Source organism: Psittacula echo, assembly GCF_963264785.1.
Source record: "Psittacula echo genome assembly, chromosome: 4".
In the NCBI taxonomy this organism is placed as follows: domain Eukaryota; kingdom Metazoa; phylum Chordata; class Aves; order Psittaciformes; family Psittacidae; genus Psittacula; species Psittacula echo.
Window position 1 is genome coordinate 84,012,021 of NC_137738.1, and position 19,450 is coordinate 84,031,470.

Sequence of the window (19,450 nt, forward strand, 5' to 3'; positions counted from 1 at the left end):
GCTTTGAATAAAGCACAGGACATTTTCAGTAGGGATGCAAGAGTAGTAACTCAAAAAGCTTTTGACAGCTTAATATATGTCAAACACTGTAGCTTCAACGTATATTTAAAAGTGCCTAGTTGTAAATGTTGTATTTTCTGTTGTTAGGTTTTCTACAGGATCCACTTTTGGAAATTCAGAACAAAAATAAGAGGAAAAAGACTACAGACATGCCATTATCCCTGCAATTTTCTCTGTATCTACATTAGATGACTAAGCATGCAATATGTGTTCCAATACGTGTTGCAGTACAACCTGTTCTATACTTCTGCAAGTTCTTTTGAACTACTTTGTAAACTAATCACTAGGCACAATCAAAGTCTGTATAGAAACAGCTGTTTCTCATGGAAACGTAATGCATATTCTTTGGGTTTTAGTTAAATTATTCCATATTTATCAGACAGCCAATGCCAAGAATATCAAGGACCTAAAACTTCAAATTAATGGCAGGAGAACAATCAGTTGTCAGTGCAATCAGAGGAAGATAATGACCCTCGTATACACTAAAATCCTTAGGCAAATATTGGGCAAAGTCTGTATTTAAAACTCGAGCATATAATTTTAAATCATGTTACTTCTTACAGTAACTTTTCTATGCTATGGACAGCCACAGTTATCTTAGTAACAGCTTTGACATCTAGGACATGCAAAATCCACAAACTTGACAGGACATTGCCACTTCTTTTCTTTGAAGTTAGTGCCTCCAGGCTTAGTCAGAAGTCCCAAAATATTGTGAGAGAGGAGCAGGAACACATGGCTGGAGCATGAAAGTGCATGACCATTCCATTTATCCAGCAATCAACTGTTAGAATGAACGACCTAAATGCAGCTGAGCTTCATACAGTATATCACACACAGCAGTTGCTGAGTTTATGGGGCTAATGACATTTTTTGTGCAATGAATCTGCTGATCTAAATACAGGGCTATAGAGATATGACTGCAGATAAACTTTGACCTCTTTGATACTTCTATCAATTTTAGAATGGATGCTTTGTTGTAAGAATAAAGATTATCTTCAGATTTCATTTGACAAGAAAAAGTCTAAAAACTGCTTTTGGAATTTTCTCAAACTTATAGATAATGTCCTTGAAAGTGATGAATTGCTTAGTTTAGCAACCTGTATTTGATTCAAGGAAAAAGATCTTGATAGATTCTGATTATCTTAGGGGTTGGATGGTGAATCCTTGGATGCAAAGGATCATGCAGCTCCAGCCACCTTCCTACTTCTACTAAGGGACACAGCATTATGTAGAAACTCAGGATTAACATACTGCTCTCTGAAAAGAAATGTTACAGTTGAAAGAATCAGTAATATAAACATTAAGAAAATCACCAAACTTTGTTAGGAAAGATTGCTCCAATAAATGACAAATTTGATAAAATGAAACTAGCAGCCAGTACTATTTGTACCATTTATACAAGGCAGCATTTGGCAAAGAAGGGATGTATGTATTCGTATAGTTATAAATGCTGCCAGGAACACGACTCTTTAATTAGTACTAGCCCATTTGGCAACAGGAACAAAAGTAAGACCTCATTTATAACTTTAAATGAAAGAATGATAATGTGTCTCCAAAATGCACCCTTAAGTTATTGATTTTTTGGAAAATTGTTCTGTAATATGGACACTATACAATAGCAGTCAGGAAGGCTCTTCATTTAGATAAGTACTGGCAACCTTTCATAAAGGATTAATACCATCTCTGCCAATGGTTAGAAAACAAATTTCTTTTAACGCATACTCCACATGTTGTCTTTTCTTTCTTGCCAATTTAAAGCTTACTTAAAAAAAGACAATCTTGGCTATAAGAGCAATGTTTTGGAATGTGCACCAATATGACTGATATGTCGTTCTTTTGGTAATGTCGTTAAAGTATTTTCATCAAATTTTATGATTTTATATGATTTGAAGTAATAAAGCATGACAGCCCCAAACTGATGACCTTAGAGAATTTTTTCTCTAAAAATGCATTACCATGATTATATCACAAATCTTAATGGTGAAATTATTTTTTTTTCAATTTTCCCAGCTGTTTTTGCTATTTAAGCATACTTTGAGACCTTTTTTTCCCGTTTTCATTTTTATATTTACTTTCTTGAAGAATACATGCCAGCCAGTCTTACACAAAAAATAGAATGCTTCATGAAAAGAATCCCATGAAGACTTACTGAAATGCTATTAACTATCTATTCCTTCTTTCAAATCTGAATATATTAATACCTCTTTACCTCTTCCCTTTAATTTCCTTTAAGATAGTATTGACTTACTCCCTCAAAAGCAGAATTTCTGAAAGATGCATCACTAATAGTCTGCTTTTTGACTATTTTTTGACAATTACTTTGTCCAAAATAACCATCATGTAATCTGGGTTGACATATTATCAACAAAAGTCTTACACACCAGCTATTAATCAAATTAAAAAGGGATTAAAAGTTGACTTTCCATAACTAGCCATGTGGCTAGGAGAAATCTGGCAAATAATCCCTGCTGCACCTTCCAAATTTGAGGAAAATATGGGAGAAGACAGACATGCTGTTCAGGTTCTGAACACATGGATGAGGACTGAAGCATTTTATTCCTGTGCCATTCCCTCTTGCAAAAGATCCAAGGTATTCTCTCTCTTGCAGAAATTCTGAGTGTGCTACTTCTACAAAGGAAGGAGGCTGCTTGGTAGGAGCTGATAAATAGTATTCTACAAAGAAATATGCCACAAAGAACTGAAGCCTTTCAAAATGGCTCCTAATCCTCAGTGTTGTTGATGAAATTTAGCCTTAGTTATCTTAACTGGAGCCTGATTGAAAAGGCTCTTCCACCTCCCTCTCGGAAGCCAAGGGCCTTGCTTTCTGAGAGTATGCAATGGGAACATGTTCTGCTCTTGCTAAGGTCAGTGGGAGATAATGGACATTTTGGATTAAAATAATTCCTTTATTTGTCTTTGAAGAAAGTAAGCACCTGCCCCTAAAAAATGATGAAACATAATAGTACAAAGGCCTACTTTCTACAGTTTTCCACTGTATGATGAAGAGGGAGGAAAATGCAAGCAAAGAGGGATGAGTGTGTATCTTGATTCAGGTCAGGAAAAGAGATTTTATGATGTGTACATGAGAGATTGCACAAAAGTGGGAGAGGATTAGTGAACATGAAGGAAAAAACAGAAGGGATTTATGTAATCATGGTCTGTAGGGGGGTTATTTTGGAGAAAAAAAATCTTGAGAAGCTCCAAAGTCACTTTATAGGTCAGTATCATTTTGATGCTGCATGTTGCTCTAAATTGGAATAAATGAGCCAGATCATAAAACTGGCTTTAAATCTTAAAATAAATCCCTTTTGATGTTCATATTTCATGCTTTCAAGTAAGCACAAATACCATATTCCCTAAGTTACTTATTTAATATTCTTAAGTTTAGAAACAGATGTGATGACAAATTGTTAAACTAAAGTCAAAAGAATACTTCAGTGATTTAGAATACATCATATGAATGAGATACCATTTGAAAGAGGTTAGATACTTGGAGATAGGCTTATACTCACAGACATTTAAATAAGATAAATTATAAAAACGCAGATCTGTGTGTCCAAACAAAACTGCTTTCGAAAATTGCAAGCAGAGTGACAAGGGGTGTAAAAATCTGACAACCAGAACTACCAGATGCCTTAAATTGTAATCACGGGTTTTGTGTACTGTAATCAGAGCAACATTACAGCTATGTGTTTTAACTGGGCAATTGCCTGAGTCTACTGTAAAATGTTTACCTTACCTTTAAGCCCAGAATTAACTCATTTTCTAGTGGTGTGTTTTGGAATAAGTCAGTGATAACATTTTCAAAGAAGTCATGGAGTTCTGTAATCCTATTTGCAGAGATGGCTTTGCTCAGATTACCGTTTTGATCTCTCTCTAGTTAACAAGGAACCAACCTTGAAGAATAAAGTTTAATATCCACAGTTATTTACACAGCAGTATAGTAGGTGTGTGTAAAAGCTTGTGCCAGATCTGAATTTCAAAGCAGTGTACTTTGTTATAAAATGACTACCAAAAAAGCCTTATTAGTTTAGACACAGAAATGACTTCAGAATCAAGTATTTAAACCCGTATTTGCATTCCTAAATATTAAGCATTTAAAAGTACTTAAGGTTTTTCTACTATTTCGTTTCTTTATTTAAAATTCTGTCTGATAGAAATGCACACAGAACAGTGTTAAATGACATCTGATCTCTGACTTCTAGTCATATGGTGAAAAATGCTTTTGAAAATATTTAAGTCTAGATACAGGAAGATGACTAAACTCCTAAGCTTTTGTCTTCTAAAACATTCCCATCGCTGCCAAAGCTGGTGAAGCTCCTCTGATAGTTACAGTGGTGGGAGCACTAAGGCAGGAAAGCTTCCAAGTGCCTGCAAGCATTCTCACCACTGCACCTTCTACCTACCTCCTACAAATCTCTATTCTTGCCTTTAGAAAATGGGTGGCCGCACACTCCTTGTCGTATTTGCCCTTTCTGTCAGAGCTTAACATGAGGAAACTTCACATAAATGTATAACAGACAAGGAACAAATTTGGTTAGCAAGGCAGCCAGCAGCCTTACTGTACTACTCCCCCTCCAACATTTAAAGAATGCAACTATCTTCTTCTCTCTTTCCTTTCCCATGTAGCTTGAGAATTACATCCAAGACAGTATGAAGAAAGAAATGGTAGAGATCCAGCAAACTGCAGTGCAGAACCAGACTGCAGTAATGATTGAAATAGGCACAAACTTACTAAATCAAACAGCTGAACAGACTCGCAAATTAACAGATGTTGAAGCACAAGTAAGTAATGAATTTCAAACTAAAAATGCTTCTGCTTCCCAGACACCCACAACTATACATTTAACACAGTTTAGTGTTACACTATGCAGTTCAACAATTAGAAGTCAATCATTATAATCAACAGCTCTCTCCAGCTTAAAGAAACATTAGTAATTGGTAATACATAGTTCCATCTCATGCCCACTGTTGTCACTTGAAAAACTTCCATTACAGAAGGATTTGAAGTGTGTCTAGCAAGATAATTGTTCCATTCATCTTTAAGGATAATGTACTTAAACCTACTATACTATATCCAAGCATCAGTTGGGTACCAGTGTGCTTTTATACAACCCCCATTGTATATCTTTGTTGATAATTCACCTTTCACAACCAGAAAAAAGAGAGTTCCCTCAGCCTGCCTTTCTTCCATTTATCAGGTCAATTTTTTTTTCCTTTCAGTTTTCTTTGTGTGTTATTTTTTAATGAATGTTTTCACATATACTGTAAGTGGGATAATAGTTCATTTCCAGCACAATGCACTGTATTATTGTCATTTAACAGAGGGATAAGTAAACAAATCAGAGGTGAATCAAGAAAAAGGAATTAGGACGAGTCTACTAGAAAAGTGAGAGATGAGCAAATTCACACAGAAATAAACTTGCCTACTGTACATACTAGCCTCTAAATTATTTCAAACAAACAAACAAAAAAGGATTTGTCTTTCCTTGTAAGACATTTTACTGTCTGTAGAACTCATCCAATGAATTAAATTACATATTTTAACCTAAACCAAGCCTTTCTGAACTCCCTGATAAACTGATAGTTCATAGCTGACAGGCGTACTGAATTAAACTTTCTGACTGCATTATTCAGGAGCCCATTATTTTGCAGATGTTAGGAGAATGTACTTATTCATTCACAGTAATGTCTTTATGGAAATTACTCAATTATTTTCTGCTTAGAGGAGGAAAATCATCACTGTAACTTTCCTTCTCTGCTTGAAATTACTGGTGACTGGGTTAAGGGCTTAATTAGCAACATAAGGAAATTAGCCAAACAATTGCTCTCTCAAGGACACTTGCTTTTGGCAATAGTTTTCAATTACACTTAAGTGTGAAATCATGTCCTGAATGACTGTTTAACATGAAGGACATGAGTAATCAATTCTTCCTGCCAAGGAAAGCCAAATTCTGCTGAATTAAAAAAAGCTGTTCTAAAACAATGAGAAAATCTTTCTAGAAAACATGCCTCAAAGTAATGCAATCGGATACAAACCAAAAAGTATCTTCTATGTTTTCTAATATCTGCGTTTCTTCATTTAAAGACAGTAAACAATATATGTAGAGAAAAGGTAACATTAAAATTCAAGGAGTGAAATAACCAAAGTGTGGTTTACATGATTAACACTTTAAAATACAATTTGGGATTAATGAAAGTAGCTAAGAGTGAGCTATCTAGTGATTTCAGGACTGGGCCAAGATTTCCACCAGTGAAAGATATGCAAAGCACTTACTTTCTACACCAGACTGAGAAACTTATTCCCTGAAGAGCCACCATGATAGTTCCAGTAATGAAATAAGAGTATCAGAGGGTAAAGCATGACAACAAAACTAAAGTACACAGCAAGTTTCAGCCATTGATTAGAAACATAGTGTACTACTGAAATATTCCCAATGATAATGGTAGTTTAACAACAAAATCAGTGCAACTCTGTGTATTCTTTTTCATTCTACTTCTATGGGCATTTGTTCCCAAATTAGGTGTTAAAAACATTTATTTATTTATTTACAGGCTTAAGTAGAGATTTCATAACATAAAGAAATTACAATTTATTTTAAAAAAGTATCTCAATTTTCAAATATTTTTATACATTTTATTTAGGTATTAAACCAGACAACCAGACTTGAACTTCAGCTTTTGGAACACTCTCTTTCAACGAACAAACTAGAAAGACAGATTTCAGATCAGACCAATGAGATAACTAAATTACAAGAAAAGAACAGGTAAGTTTGCCTATCAACTCAATAAAATGCTATTCCCTAATGTGTCCTAATGGTTTTAAAACCAAATGTACTCAAATAGAAAAATAAGGCCTTGTACAGAAGCTCTCCACACCCAGCTATGCCCATTACAAAGGTCATATATTATTTAAAGCCTAGGGAATCATGCAGGTTTATTCTTCTTGTTTTCTGTTTATATATAATACTTCACTATCTAAAGTTTTCCTCTGTATGTGGAACTTAAGGTTAAAACTGAAACACTTCTCAGTACTTCAGTTGTAGCCAATTTATATTCTTCTTTAGACTTACGCATTATATAACCTGACTCAAACTAATCCAGTGCAACCACATCTTTAAAATTTATTTCTGTGTGGTACACAGCTATCTGAATACACAATCAGACCTTTGCCAGAATTTTTTTTCTAACCTGGTGAGTAAAGTCAAACGCTACTCATATTCAATATTCCTTACTAGTCAATCTTTTGAAATTCAGACCTATATTCAACTATTACTCCGATCAGTTTCAGTACTTGGCTGTTGTCCAAAAGCTCATACCTTTTTTCAGCTGGTGTCATTTTCATATCACCAGGGTCCTATTTTACTTTTGGCAGTAAATAGTTTACAGAGAAATCTAAAAGCAGCAATAACAGTAGGTTTTCTCCTTCAAAGCCATGTTTTTCAATGAGAACCATATGTGCAAAATGCTTTTTATTTTGAAAGAATTAGCTTAAAAACCCCAGGAGACATGTTTTGACATTTTAGTTCACTACTCTACTACATTTATATATGCTCCCTAAAAGTTTTATCTACCAGCTTAATAAAAACAAGCTTCCTTATCAAATGGAAAGCAAAGTAAATACTGAATTTTAAAATTTCACTTTTTTTTTTTTGTTGTTGAGCTCTACAGACTTTAGACTACCCTTGTAAAACCCACGTAAAGACAAAAGCATTATTTCTCACCTAACAAAAGACAATCTAATATTGAGCTAATCTGCTTGAAACATAAGGTTTGGGATTTTTTTTTTTTCGATAACAGCAGTGGATTTTAGGTAAACTTACCCCTTCTGGTCATGCATCTTTTAACATCAGCTTTCTCAGAGCCTGCATCAGAACAATTACCAACGAAATTATATTCCAGCCAGTCACGTACTCATACCAGCTCCAGAACAGGAGATGGCTTACACATATTCACGCAACTATTTGCATGTTTCCCTGTCTTAACACCATAATGTTTATTTAAGTTTATATTTTACTATAATAACAGGACATTGAAAAAGTTCATAGGTTCATCTTTAAATAAGTTCTATCTTTTAATAGGGTAAAAACCATGAAATCTTCCACTGTATCTTTTGGAAGATGCTGTTTGTGAATGTACTAATATAATAAATTAAAGTGCATGTATCAAACTAAACTCAGCTTTTCTTTAGCTTTCTATTGCATTCATGGCATTAGAGAATGAAGTTGAGTACTTATGAAGAAAGAAACTTCTTCAACAGGCTTGATTCTCTTTACATCACACCAGAATTGTTTCTCTGGAGCCTAACTGTAATCCTTTATTTAGCTTTCTAGAAAAAAGAGTTCTTGAGATGGAAGACAAGCACACTCTTCAGCTGAAGTCAATAAAAGACGAAAAAGATCAGCTTCAAGTCCTAGTAGCCAGACAGAATTCTATTATAGAAGAACTAGAAAAACAGTTAGTTACAGCTACAGTAAACAACTCAGTTTTGCAAAAACAGCAACATGATCTGATGGAGACTGTTCACAACTTGCTTACTATGATATCTACACCAAACTGTAAGTAAAAGCAGACATGCTTATATCATTTGAGTGACATTCCCTAAATTATGTACATTATTAACCGTAAAGTCTTAACAACCAGTTTTGCCACACTTCTGCTTCTCAAAAATTATATAATTTTCCTTATATTTTGCATCTGAGTTAATGAACCTATTTTTTAGGGGCACACGGGGAGGTGGTGGTGGTGGGGAAACAGCCGCAATATCTGTATGTTTTCTTTTTCAACATTTTGTTCATCTTCTGTGGTTTATATTGGTTTGCCTGGAGACTTATTCAGTAGTTCTACAAAACACAGAGATGCCAAGTATTATTCATCTCACATGGCATTCATTCATGTATATATTGACCATATATTTAGGTTAGACTGCATGATGTAGGGCTGTAGCTTTTCTTGCTGGCTCCCAAGGGTTGCTTCTGCCACCTCTCATCGCTCTGTGCACACAGTTTATCAAAGAAAGGACAAATTATAGTGTCTATAAAAGGCAAAGCAATCAGTACTGGCTCAGTTTTTAGCACCTATATATGCCCCAAACAACAAAAGCCCCAGCCCAGGGCAGCAGGTACTCCCAGAAGTCCTCGGTCTTTCACTGAAGCCTTTCTGTTCATTATAAAAATCCCTCAACCTAGCAAATTTTGCAGGCAATAATCTCACCCTTAGATGCTTGACAGCCTTGCAACAAATTGTAGTCACTGAGCACAGCTTCTGAATTTAGGTAGATTCACATGCTCCATTAAAAAAGTCCACACAAGCCATAAACTGCAAGTTATGGCTAAGCAGGATTTAAACAAATGAATGAATTCCTTACTTTGAATTTCATGTCTGATATGGAACTTTGCCAAATTAATAAGGTATAGCTGTTATATATAAAACAGTAAAGAATTTGGCATATTTGCCTGTAAAATTCTCAGGGCTCAAAACACAGATGCATATATAACCTCTAAAAAAAGATTTTAAATTAAATACTAGAAAAAATTTAAATACCTGTCATTACAACTTAGAAAACAGTATAGATGGACTGTGCTTTGTTACTGTAAGTTGAATCACAAAAAAGGAAAAGGGTGTTCAGGAGTCCTTGCTTTCAGTGGCATCCTAAATTATATGATGTAGGTTTTTCTAAACAAAGTAAAACCCAAGTTTTTTGTCTTAATTATTGATACTATCCCCTTAAATACCATTACCAAGGCTGTACATGATCCTGCAGATATTATCTGCTATGCTAGTGCACAAATAAGTAAACAAGTCAAAGTCATGTTGGCTACAACACTGTTAAACCCAGAGTGGAAAAAATAATGAATGCTTGCCAAAAAGACAAAATCAGCAGGGAAAGCTTCTAAGACAGTATACAAACAATAGAGTGTGGAAAAGCTATTAAAACACTGAATGTGTTATTTTTATGTTTAAGGCAAAGCATGTAAACAGGTAAATGAACAAGCAAGTTCTTTTTTGGGAACATAATATGCAACTATAATATAAGCGTGTATTTATCTGGCACCTAAAACTTTTTACTAATAGGCTGTGCTTGTTAGATTAAGTTAAAAGGGAAAATACACAGAACCAACCCCAAAAGGATAAAATATGAAATATCAGTCAGCAGGCAAAGTGCCAGGAAATTCCAACCTCCATAGTTAATAAAGAACTGAACAAAAAGATGAGCCTTAGACTGTTCTGTAAAATAAGAAGGCTTAGGCATATTAAAATACATTTTTTACACAAATGAATTCCAGAAGGGATATCTCCTTTGTGGGTTGGGCTGCGCTGCCAAGTTTCAGCTTGGTACATACAAGGTTGTGTCTGCTCAGTACAGGGTCAAAACCACTGGCTAAAACTGTGTAAGTGGTTATTCCAGTCAGCTGTATTAGAAAAGATTTCATAACTCTTATGTTAGATTTCACAACACTAGAGTACTGGCCAAAGGTCATTATTAATATAATCAGTTGCTAGTTAGATATGTTTGTAATAGTAGTGCATGCAGAGGTTGTAGTGCATGTAGGAGTCCCAGCAAAGGCAATGAATGGAGACAGAAACTGTTGAACTGAATGAGAAACTATATCCTAAGTTCTGTTATTCCACATATTAAGAAATGTCAGCACTTTTTAACCTATCAAGCAACCACGCTTATATCAAAATGATGTCTCTAAATAATATACAGTAACAACACATGTAATTTTACCTTCATTTCTTTTGGGACCAGGTGTTATTTTTCAGAACTGCAAAGTTTTAAGCTGATTACATCATTAATTGCTTCTTAGTAATGTCTGTTCATCTTCTCTTAATGGCTTCAATTTCTGTTGTATTTTTAACAGCTAAGAACAACTTCATAGCTAAAGAAGAGCAAATCAGCTTCAAAGACTGTGCGGAGGCTTTCAAGTCTGGACTGACAACAAGTGGACTCTACACTTTAACAGTTCCAAACACTGTACAAGAAAAGAAGGTAGGATGCCTATAAAGTGCTTCCTAGGCATACTGTGTATTAAAAAGTTATTAGATCTGGTAAATATGCTATTTTAAAAGCTAATTAATAGTGAAGTTTATTACTTATGGTTTATCATTACTCATCAGATCTGAGTGCCTCACAGGAAGTCCTTCAGGTGAAATCTTGGCTTAGTTGAAATGAACAAGCATTTTGTTGTTCATTTCAACATGCCAGACTTTCATTCTTTGTTTCCCCATAATTAACACAATTAAAGAAATATAGTACTATAATTTCTTTATAAAATCTCTAACTCCAACACAATTGCTATGCATGATCAGCAATCTCCTCCTCTAACTTCCTAGTTCCTTCATATGCCCAAGTCCTTTCAGGTGGCAAAAGAAGGTAGAAACGGGCAAGGAAGAGTACTCATGGATGTGTACTCATGTACAAGCAATCTCCTAGTACTGGATTCAGTACTAGGTTCCAGTTCTTTGTTATGCAGAGTTTTAAGGGCATTTGTGTAACAATTAGATAGCAATTACATCAGCACAACTGACACTGGGTAACAGAGAGGACTTTCCTGGAAAATACCACTCTGATTTAAATAGAAGATGAGTTTGTGGTGTTTTCACTGTATCAGTTTAAATTAATTCCTCTATGGATGTTTTGTCTCCCTCTGTGTTTAACTGAAATGAACTTCAGTGTCAATTTAGTTTAAAGCAACACACTACACCTCTATAGAAGAAATCCTGAAATAAAAATGGCAGTCTGGATGAAACAGCGGATGCCTGACAGAGATTCTCCATCTACTGAAGTAAATAAAATGATAAAGGTTCAGATGGTATAATTCAGTTGAAACAGTCAATAAAATCTGAAAAGAAGAAAAGTGTCAGGTGGACTGTGCAGCTATAAGCATTCCGAGGAGTGAGACTCAAATGATGAATGTTTGCTTCCAACTTTTCAGACACAGCAAGCTGAGGAGGCCAAGAGGCCAAGGGATATTTGAATATAAACAAAAATGCTTAATATATTTCTTAGACAAACACTAAGTAATTTTCTACAGTTTTTATAATCTCATGAAGTAGACATTTCCTTAAAAAAAAAAAAAAAAAAAAAGGAAGTGTTTTATGGAGTGCTCAAGGCTTTACTTTATTATATCAGAAATACTGGGGGGGGAAAAACTAACAGAAAATGTACAAAAGCAGAGAAAAATGAGGGCACGTGGAAAAGCAATTGGTAAGACTCTGACAGAGAAAAAGTGAGAGAATCAGGTTTTGATAGCAAAGGTTTAGAAACTAAGTTCACCAGTGACTAGTCTTCTAAGTGCCAGAACTTCATCTAACCAAGTCAGACTTTGTGATCTTCACCCTTACAAAGCTCTCAACTAAAGGAAATAAGCAATATGTTTGGATAAATTCTATAAAATACAATACATAAAATCTGCAATTTCTGCAGATATCTAGATAAATTATGCAGTTTGCTTCCTTTGGGAAAGAAAAAAACCAAAGAGACTAGTTTTCCTTTGGAATAGTCTAGTCTATATTCAATACATCTGTTTCACAAGAAACTTAGTTACATAAGATGCAATAAAGTGGTTTATTACACATGAGGCAGAATGGTATTTAAATTGCATATTTATCTACAGTCACAGTTTTAAAAGCTAAACGAGATGCAAGCTACTGCATCTCTAAAGTAATAGATTGCAGCAGTCTTTGTGAGACATCTCAGGAATGACTACATTCCTCGATTCTCTTAATATTACTTCTCTCAGGCTTTTACCTTTGGTTTTAATTTTACTATCAAAAATAATATATATAGCATTCATATTTTCTAAAAGCAGACACAAGTGCATGCCATATTACAGAATGAAAATTTCGTAAACTTTAACATTGCACTTTCAAAGCCTAAATGTTTAGGCAATTTATATGATCTGAATAATGCACATTTCTACAAAATTAAAACATACCAAAATATTCTATCCTTGAAACAAAAGTACAATCAAAAATTTCTTAAAATATAAAATATTAAACATTTAATCATATCAGATTAAACATTTGAACATGGAGGCTTAAAACACTTAACAAAAATACCTATTCTGGTAATTGACTAGGTTAAGAAAGTAGTTAAAATGTAATAATTTAATTAAATTAGTAATTAATTTAGTAATATCAGAGATTTTATTCTTATTCTGCCTACTTCAGATAGAATGAAAAAGACACTTAAAAAGACAGCAAAGGTTTACTTACTATATGGCATGGAAAATAAAAGACTAAAACGTTTTAATCTGAAGCAGATTTTTTATATAAATACAAATGTGGAAGAGGAGTTGTCAAGGGAAGTAAAGGTTTAGGGATAATCAACACATTACACCATTTTCAAATGTTTATGATGTGGATGGCCACTCGGACCAGGAAACAGAATGACCTTTTTTATGTGCAGAAGTGCTGCACTGCTGTTTATGTTTTTGTCTTTTCCTCTTGTAACACCTTCTGACCTCCCAACAGGCTTATAAACAACTTCTGTGTAATCTGTAACTGATCGTGCTTTACTAATTTGTCTCCCATCATAATCCAGAACTAAAGAACTGCATACGAGAGCTGAGAGGAAAACAATTATTTCATTCCATTAATATTTTCAAGCTTTCAAGCTTTCCTGTTCTACACAAGCACAAAAGCTAAGTCCTTTTAAAAACACTGAGGAAAAACAGCAAAAGACTGCTGACACAAGATAAAATGGCAGTGGCAAATCATGAAAAGTCAATTGCTTCATGTTTACAGCAGGCACCTGAACATATTAACCTTCTGATTAATTAATCTGGTTAATTCTGGTCTAGACGACCCTCATACATTAGCTCAACCTTTACGCAACTATTAACGACCGCATTACCCCAGATCTTAAAATAGAAGCAGAAGCAATGGCTAAGCTCTTCCCCATTTCCACCCATGTCAAGCTGAATTTTTCGACTGACACATATTCCAAGCCAAGGCTTTTTTAACCAGAACTTTCTTTCAGACACTGATTTGGACAAGTTTGAATTTATCAACAAAATGGTTCTGCATAACTTTCCTAAAAAGTCATTATCTGGACAACTAGGTAGTCGTTTCAAAAGGAGCCAATGCCATGGACCTTATATCTAAAATAAACATACAGAGATTGTTTCCAGTTTTAATTCCATTTAAAAAGAGCATGTGTGTAGCTTCTCTGATACAGGAAGAAGTCAGATGAGAGTTTTTTGGGTTTTTTTTGTGAATTTTAGAAGTTTCATCATATCTTTTTCACTGGTAACTGGTATTAGGTTAAATTACATTATAAACCATACATGTAGGTTGTTTGGTTTGTTTTTTTTTTTTGCCAGAAAAGAGAAACTAAGACCACAATTCTTATCTAGTCACATCTCTGGGAGCTAGAGATAGCAGAATACAAAATCATTAAGCATCATGACTCAGAAATGTTCAGACAACAGCCAAAAGTGATACGAATGGACTCTGCACAGACATGGCCACCCCAAGTGCTTTGGTATAAAAATTGGAGTGGTTCTTCAGCCTTACCATTCAGAAAGTAGGTCTGAAAACTCTTATGCCCCAAATATCCTAATGTACAAGAATAAAGAAGAAAAATTATGCATACTGAAAGTCAACTTCCTAGACAATTAAGACATCAAACTGTCATCAAACTGCTCATAGCTTACACACTTACCATCTTTGTAAAGGCAACTAGTCCTGGTGAGATGTACATTACAGCATTTTCAAAAATACAGCACTGATTCTAGCTGAAGGTGAAAAACATAAACAGCTGACCTTAGCTCTCATAGTACTACAGCTGCTAGAACTGTAAATACTGAAGCAGTTCACAAGATAAATCAAATATTCCTCCTGCCAATTTGTTGTAATTTGAGAGGCTAATATCTTTATTCCTTTTGGCATCTGCTTGAAGACTCCTGCTGCCTGCCTAATCTTGGTATCTATTTTTACTAGTCATATGAATTGTTACATTACTTCCTTTTGAATATAAAACCTAGGCTAGGCTGAAAGGTCAGAAGGGTTCTGTTCTGGTAATGAGTGCTAGAAAAAGCCTCACATGCATATCATTTTACTGGAGAATGAAGATTTTTTTTTTAAAAAAAGATGTTATAGTCCAAATAAATGCTTCGTCTCTCCTCATCTTTCACATGTATCATGAAGAAATTGTTCCCTCTGCAGACTGACACAGTAATTTCTTGTTTAAGTGAATCCTTTCCTTAATCTTCATTTTACTGAATAGCATATCTCCATCCTTAAAATTACTTAGGAATATATATCGTTCACTTAACTATATGTAGTAAAAAGTAATAAACATAGATCAACTTATTTAATTAATTTTCTTTCCTTAATCTTTACTGCCATTTTTCTTCATAGAGTTTATTTTTTCCCAAATTAAAAATCAGGTATGTATGCAAATTTGAAGTTCCTAGTGTTACAGTAGGTATTTTCATCTTGTTTATTCAGAGAATTGATTTCTAGGGAAATTATCTGGAAAGCAAAAGAATGATTTCATAAGCAAAGCTGCATATGTGAGAGTTTGAAAGACACGGTTCTGGATTGCCAGTCAAGCCTGAAAGCTAAATATTTCACTTAATATACTTAATAGGTGATAAAAAGAATTTTCACTTTTTAGCTAGTTCAAGGGAGCAAGTGTGCAACCACAGAGTACTTTGAGGTGCAATGAACTGCATTCATCAGTACAAATTAAAGTTGCCACTTTCAATTAAATTCCATTGACTTGATGTACTTTAACAAGAAATCCCTAATCCAACTCTTTTCCTTATTTTTTTAACTTTCCTAAAAGTCTCCAGTTGAATGTCTCACAATTCTCTGATTTTGAACAAAGAGTTTAGATATAACCTTAAAAGTACAGTATCTGCTTTGGATTTCCAATGTGTTACAGCCTATTGAAACACTAATACATTTAATATTTGCAGCTTTAAGGGCTTTCCCCTTCAGAAGTCTAATGCCTTTGAATAGTGTATATGCCTCTGCTTGCACTGTAAATTCCCTGTTTGTTTTATATAAATGTGCGCATATAAATATGTATAACACATACACCCTAAAAAAGCCAACTATATTGAAAACTCAACCCACTTTTACTTCCTAAGATGACACACAAAACAATGCGCCAGAGCAGAAGCTTCTTTGAAGTCATACTTTTTCAGGGAATTTCCAGGATGGCTAACAGTTCAAAGAACTCAAATCTGCTAACACTGATAAGACAGCCCTCCCATAGAAGAGGATGAAAAAGACATACAGCATCTGTGTCATTCAGTCACAATTTGGGGCATTTATAGGCACATTGTGACAAGCAGCTGTAATAAGTGTCCCCAGTATATTGGCACCTTCAGTAATACCTTTTATCTCTGATAATGCAGTGAATATACACAAGAATTTTATTTAAGGCAGTCACTTTCTATTTTAATCTAGGAGGCTGACTGAACAAATCACTTATTAACTTGAATTCTGCTGCATGAGAGATGCATTTATTGCGTATTCTAAAACTGAATTCACTGAACTGCTTATTGTGTGTCAGCCCTCTCAGATGTCTAGCAATATCTTGGTAAAATCAAAGATGATTTATGAACATTTGGACATATGGTTGTTATTTTTTGGTTCTAGAATATAAGATATTAATTACAGGTTATATATTAACATGGCTAAAAGATTTAACTTTCAGATAATAATTGTTCTATACTTAGATTTAACTTTTCTGACCCTACCATCTGCAAAGGCACTGAACAATGACAATGGAAATAAAAACATATTTCAGCTTGCTTATTGCCTGAATTTAATAGTATGTTAACAACTGTTAATCTGACAAGCCATGGAAATTTGAATGGATCTCTCATAAAAAGAGATGGAGAAGTGAAAACATCTTTCAGGAGAGACATTTCATCAGGAAACACAAAAATATCAGCGCAAGAGGGAAGTATAGAATCAGAAGCTACATTCATTTTTCAATTCCTTAAACACCAGCTATCAGCCATTTTTAAGGCATCATTTGTATTCTGTTAAGCATCATATATACTGAGAAATCATATTTATTTGTGGGCAACCACAGCTGATTTGAGGCTATGAAAACCAGCATTTTTAGGTTAATACACATTTTGCATTTGTGCACTTTAAAACTTGGCACAAATGCTTTGTATTTTTATTTTGCCATGATTGCATGCACTTATGTTGTTAGATGCTTACTCTGGTAGGCCTACTGTGACATGGAAACTGGTGGAGGAGGCTGGACAGTTATTCAGAGACGTGAAGATGGCAGCGTGGACTTTCACCGGACATGGAAAGAGTACAAGATGGTAAACAATGTTTTCTGAAGCCTCAATGTTATTATCTGAAATCTAATATAATAAAGTTGCATTAATGGCATCCTTACAATGCAAACAGACATTAAAAGTTATCTTTGTCCTTAGATATACTACTTTAACATTTTCTAAATGAACAAGTTGTTTGTCTAAGCAGACTTGCAAGTGTGATGTTTGTTTTTTAAAGAGAAACTTCACTTTTCTGTTTCATATGTCCACATTTTTTGAGTTGTTTATATTTGTGTTTCTACTGGCAACAGTAGAAACTGCTCCAAACCTACTAAGTAATACTGATTCACTATTTCAGATTCCTGAGTTTGTCTTTGCTGAAATTAACTTTTTGAAATATGGTAGATCTATGACCCCTATAGACAGTAAATTCTTAGCTGACAGACTGAAAACTATAAAAAATTAATAGTGATAATTTCAAACTCAAAGAAAAAACAAAACAAAGCTATGGTTTAGTGTGAGGTGTCCCTGCCCACGGCAGGGGGTTTGGAACTAGATGATCTTAAGGTCCTTTCCAACCCTAACTATTCTATGATTCTTTTTAAATATACTGCTTGAATTACAGGGATTTGGTGATCCTGCTGGGGAGTACTGGCTGGGAAATGAGTTTGTGTCTCAACTGACTAATCAGAAGCGCTATGTTCTTAAAATACACCTGAAAGACTGGGAAGGGAATGAGGCATATTCATTGTATGACCACTTCTCTCTAGCAAGTGAAGAACAAAAATACAGGTAAGCAGAAAAAAACCAGATCTTAATTTAAAAAAATCAGCTAATAACAATTCTAGACTGTGTAGATACAAGATCATATTTCATATGAAATATGATTTTTCAGTTCACTTGGAAAATGCTTGCTCCATTTTTCACCTATTGCCTAAAGCAAATTTTTCAATGGAGAGAATGTGTGTTTTACTAGTGCACACTGGGTGAATGTAACACACAAGATGTACAAAGATGATGAGATGGCATAGTATAAGACAGAACACATGTGCCAAAATAATGGATGGCAGTGCAGAGTCGATGGCAGTGCAGTCTTCAGGGCAACAGGAACCTGTCTGCAAGTGCTGTCATATTCTGATTCCCTGCAGTAAATTAATTTCTCGAAGGTGGATGACTAAAATGGATAATACTGCAAGGAGATTTTCCACTTAAGTCCGTGACTAGTAGGAGCTATTCTGTTGTCATGAACAGCATACAGAGGTAATGCTACCTTCTACTTCCACGACCCACTGGCTTGAATTGCCAAAGAATAACTCTCCTACCTGTGAAAATTAAGCTAACAGTAAATGTATAGTTTCACCCCTCAACAACTTATCAATTTAAACACCAGATTGTAATGGACTTATTATATATGCTCCCATAATTCTGTAAAACATGAAGCTTCTCAATTTCTTCTCACGTATTTTGTTAAAATAGGAAATAATACTAATTTCAAATAAATATATATAAATAAATATTATGACAGTATTATACATTTTAAATAGTATCAGCCACAGCTGAAATATATGGGCAGTTCATACTTCATTCTCCAAGCTCTCTGTAAATGTAGTAGATACTGCTTGATTGCTTATAGAAGAAACTAGAGACTCCACACTGTAACAGACGCTTTCTTATGACACGGCCCATAAAATGTTTCTTTGGATTCATGGAGCTTTAGGTGACTGTACAGAAAAACTATCTAAACTCAGATGAATTTCTCCATGATTTCTAGCAACTATTTGTTGTAAACAAAGTCAATCTGACACCTAAGAAAACTGGTGCTGTTATTTCAACTCAAGTTTACATGCAAAGCAATCCAAAACTGTCAGCATCCCCCCTCCTCCGCCAAATTGTTAGATCCAATGCCTTAGTAGTATACAGTTGTCTCAATTCCAAAACAAATATTTTTTTTTTCATCTGGAAACAGTCAGATTCTACAGCAGATATTTTTTTAAAGGAAGGCTTTACAATACTTATAAAGGCAACCTTTGGAAAATTGGTTATTACACCATCCATTTACAATATTAAAAAATTGAAAACTAAGATGGTCATCTGAAAAATGATACTTTACTTTAGCATGCAGCCAAACA

The 19,450-nt window shown here is 34.5% G+C and overlaps 2 protein-coding genes across 6 annotated transcripts in view; one reads left to right on the plus strand and one right to left on the minus strand.

The window, feature by feature from the left end:
* MCPH1 (microcephalin 1) overlaps positions 1–19,450 on the minus strand; it is a gene marked incomplete at its 3' end in the record, with an annotated part of 134,652 nt that overhangs the window by 52,101 nt on the left and 63,101 nt on the right. The window contains exon 13 of one of the 4 annotated variants that reach the window (XM_080615411.1): positions 8,866–8,903. The exons of the other annotated variants lie outside the window; for them this stretch is intronic. Coding sequence (XP_080471537.1) covers positions 8,895–8,903 — 9 coding nt within the window. Of the gene's footprint in view, positions 1–8,865; positions 8,904–19,450 lie in introns of those variants that run through there. 4 annotated transcript variants of the gene reach the window in all.
* Positions 1–19,450, plus strand: part of ANGPT2 (angiopoietin 2) — a gene marked incomplete at both ends in the record, with an annotated part of 37,845 nt that overhangs the window by 15,121 nt on the left and 3,274 nt on the right. The window contains 6 exons of one of the 2 annotated variants that reach the window (XM_080615416.1): positions 4,690–4,845; positions 6,706–6,827; positions 8,386–8,618; positions 10,926–11,053; positions 17,265–17,366; positions 17,947–18,113. In XM_080615416.1, the coding sequence (XP_080471542.1) occupies positions 4,690–4,845; positions 6,706–6,827; positions 8,386–8,618; positions 10,926–11,053; positions 17,265–17,366; positions 17,947–18,113 (908 nt within the window). The remainder of the gene's footprint in view (positions 1–4,689; positions 4,846–6,705; positions 6,828–8,385; positions 8,619–10,925; positions 11,054–17,264; positions 17,367–17,946; positions 18,114–19,450) is intronic. The other variant, XM_080615417.1, reaches the window with a different exon arrangement.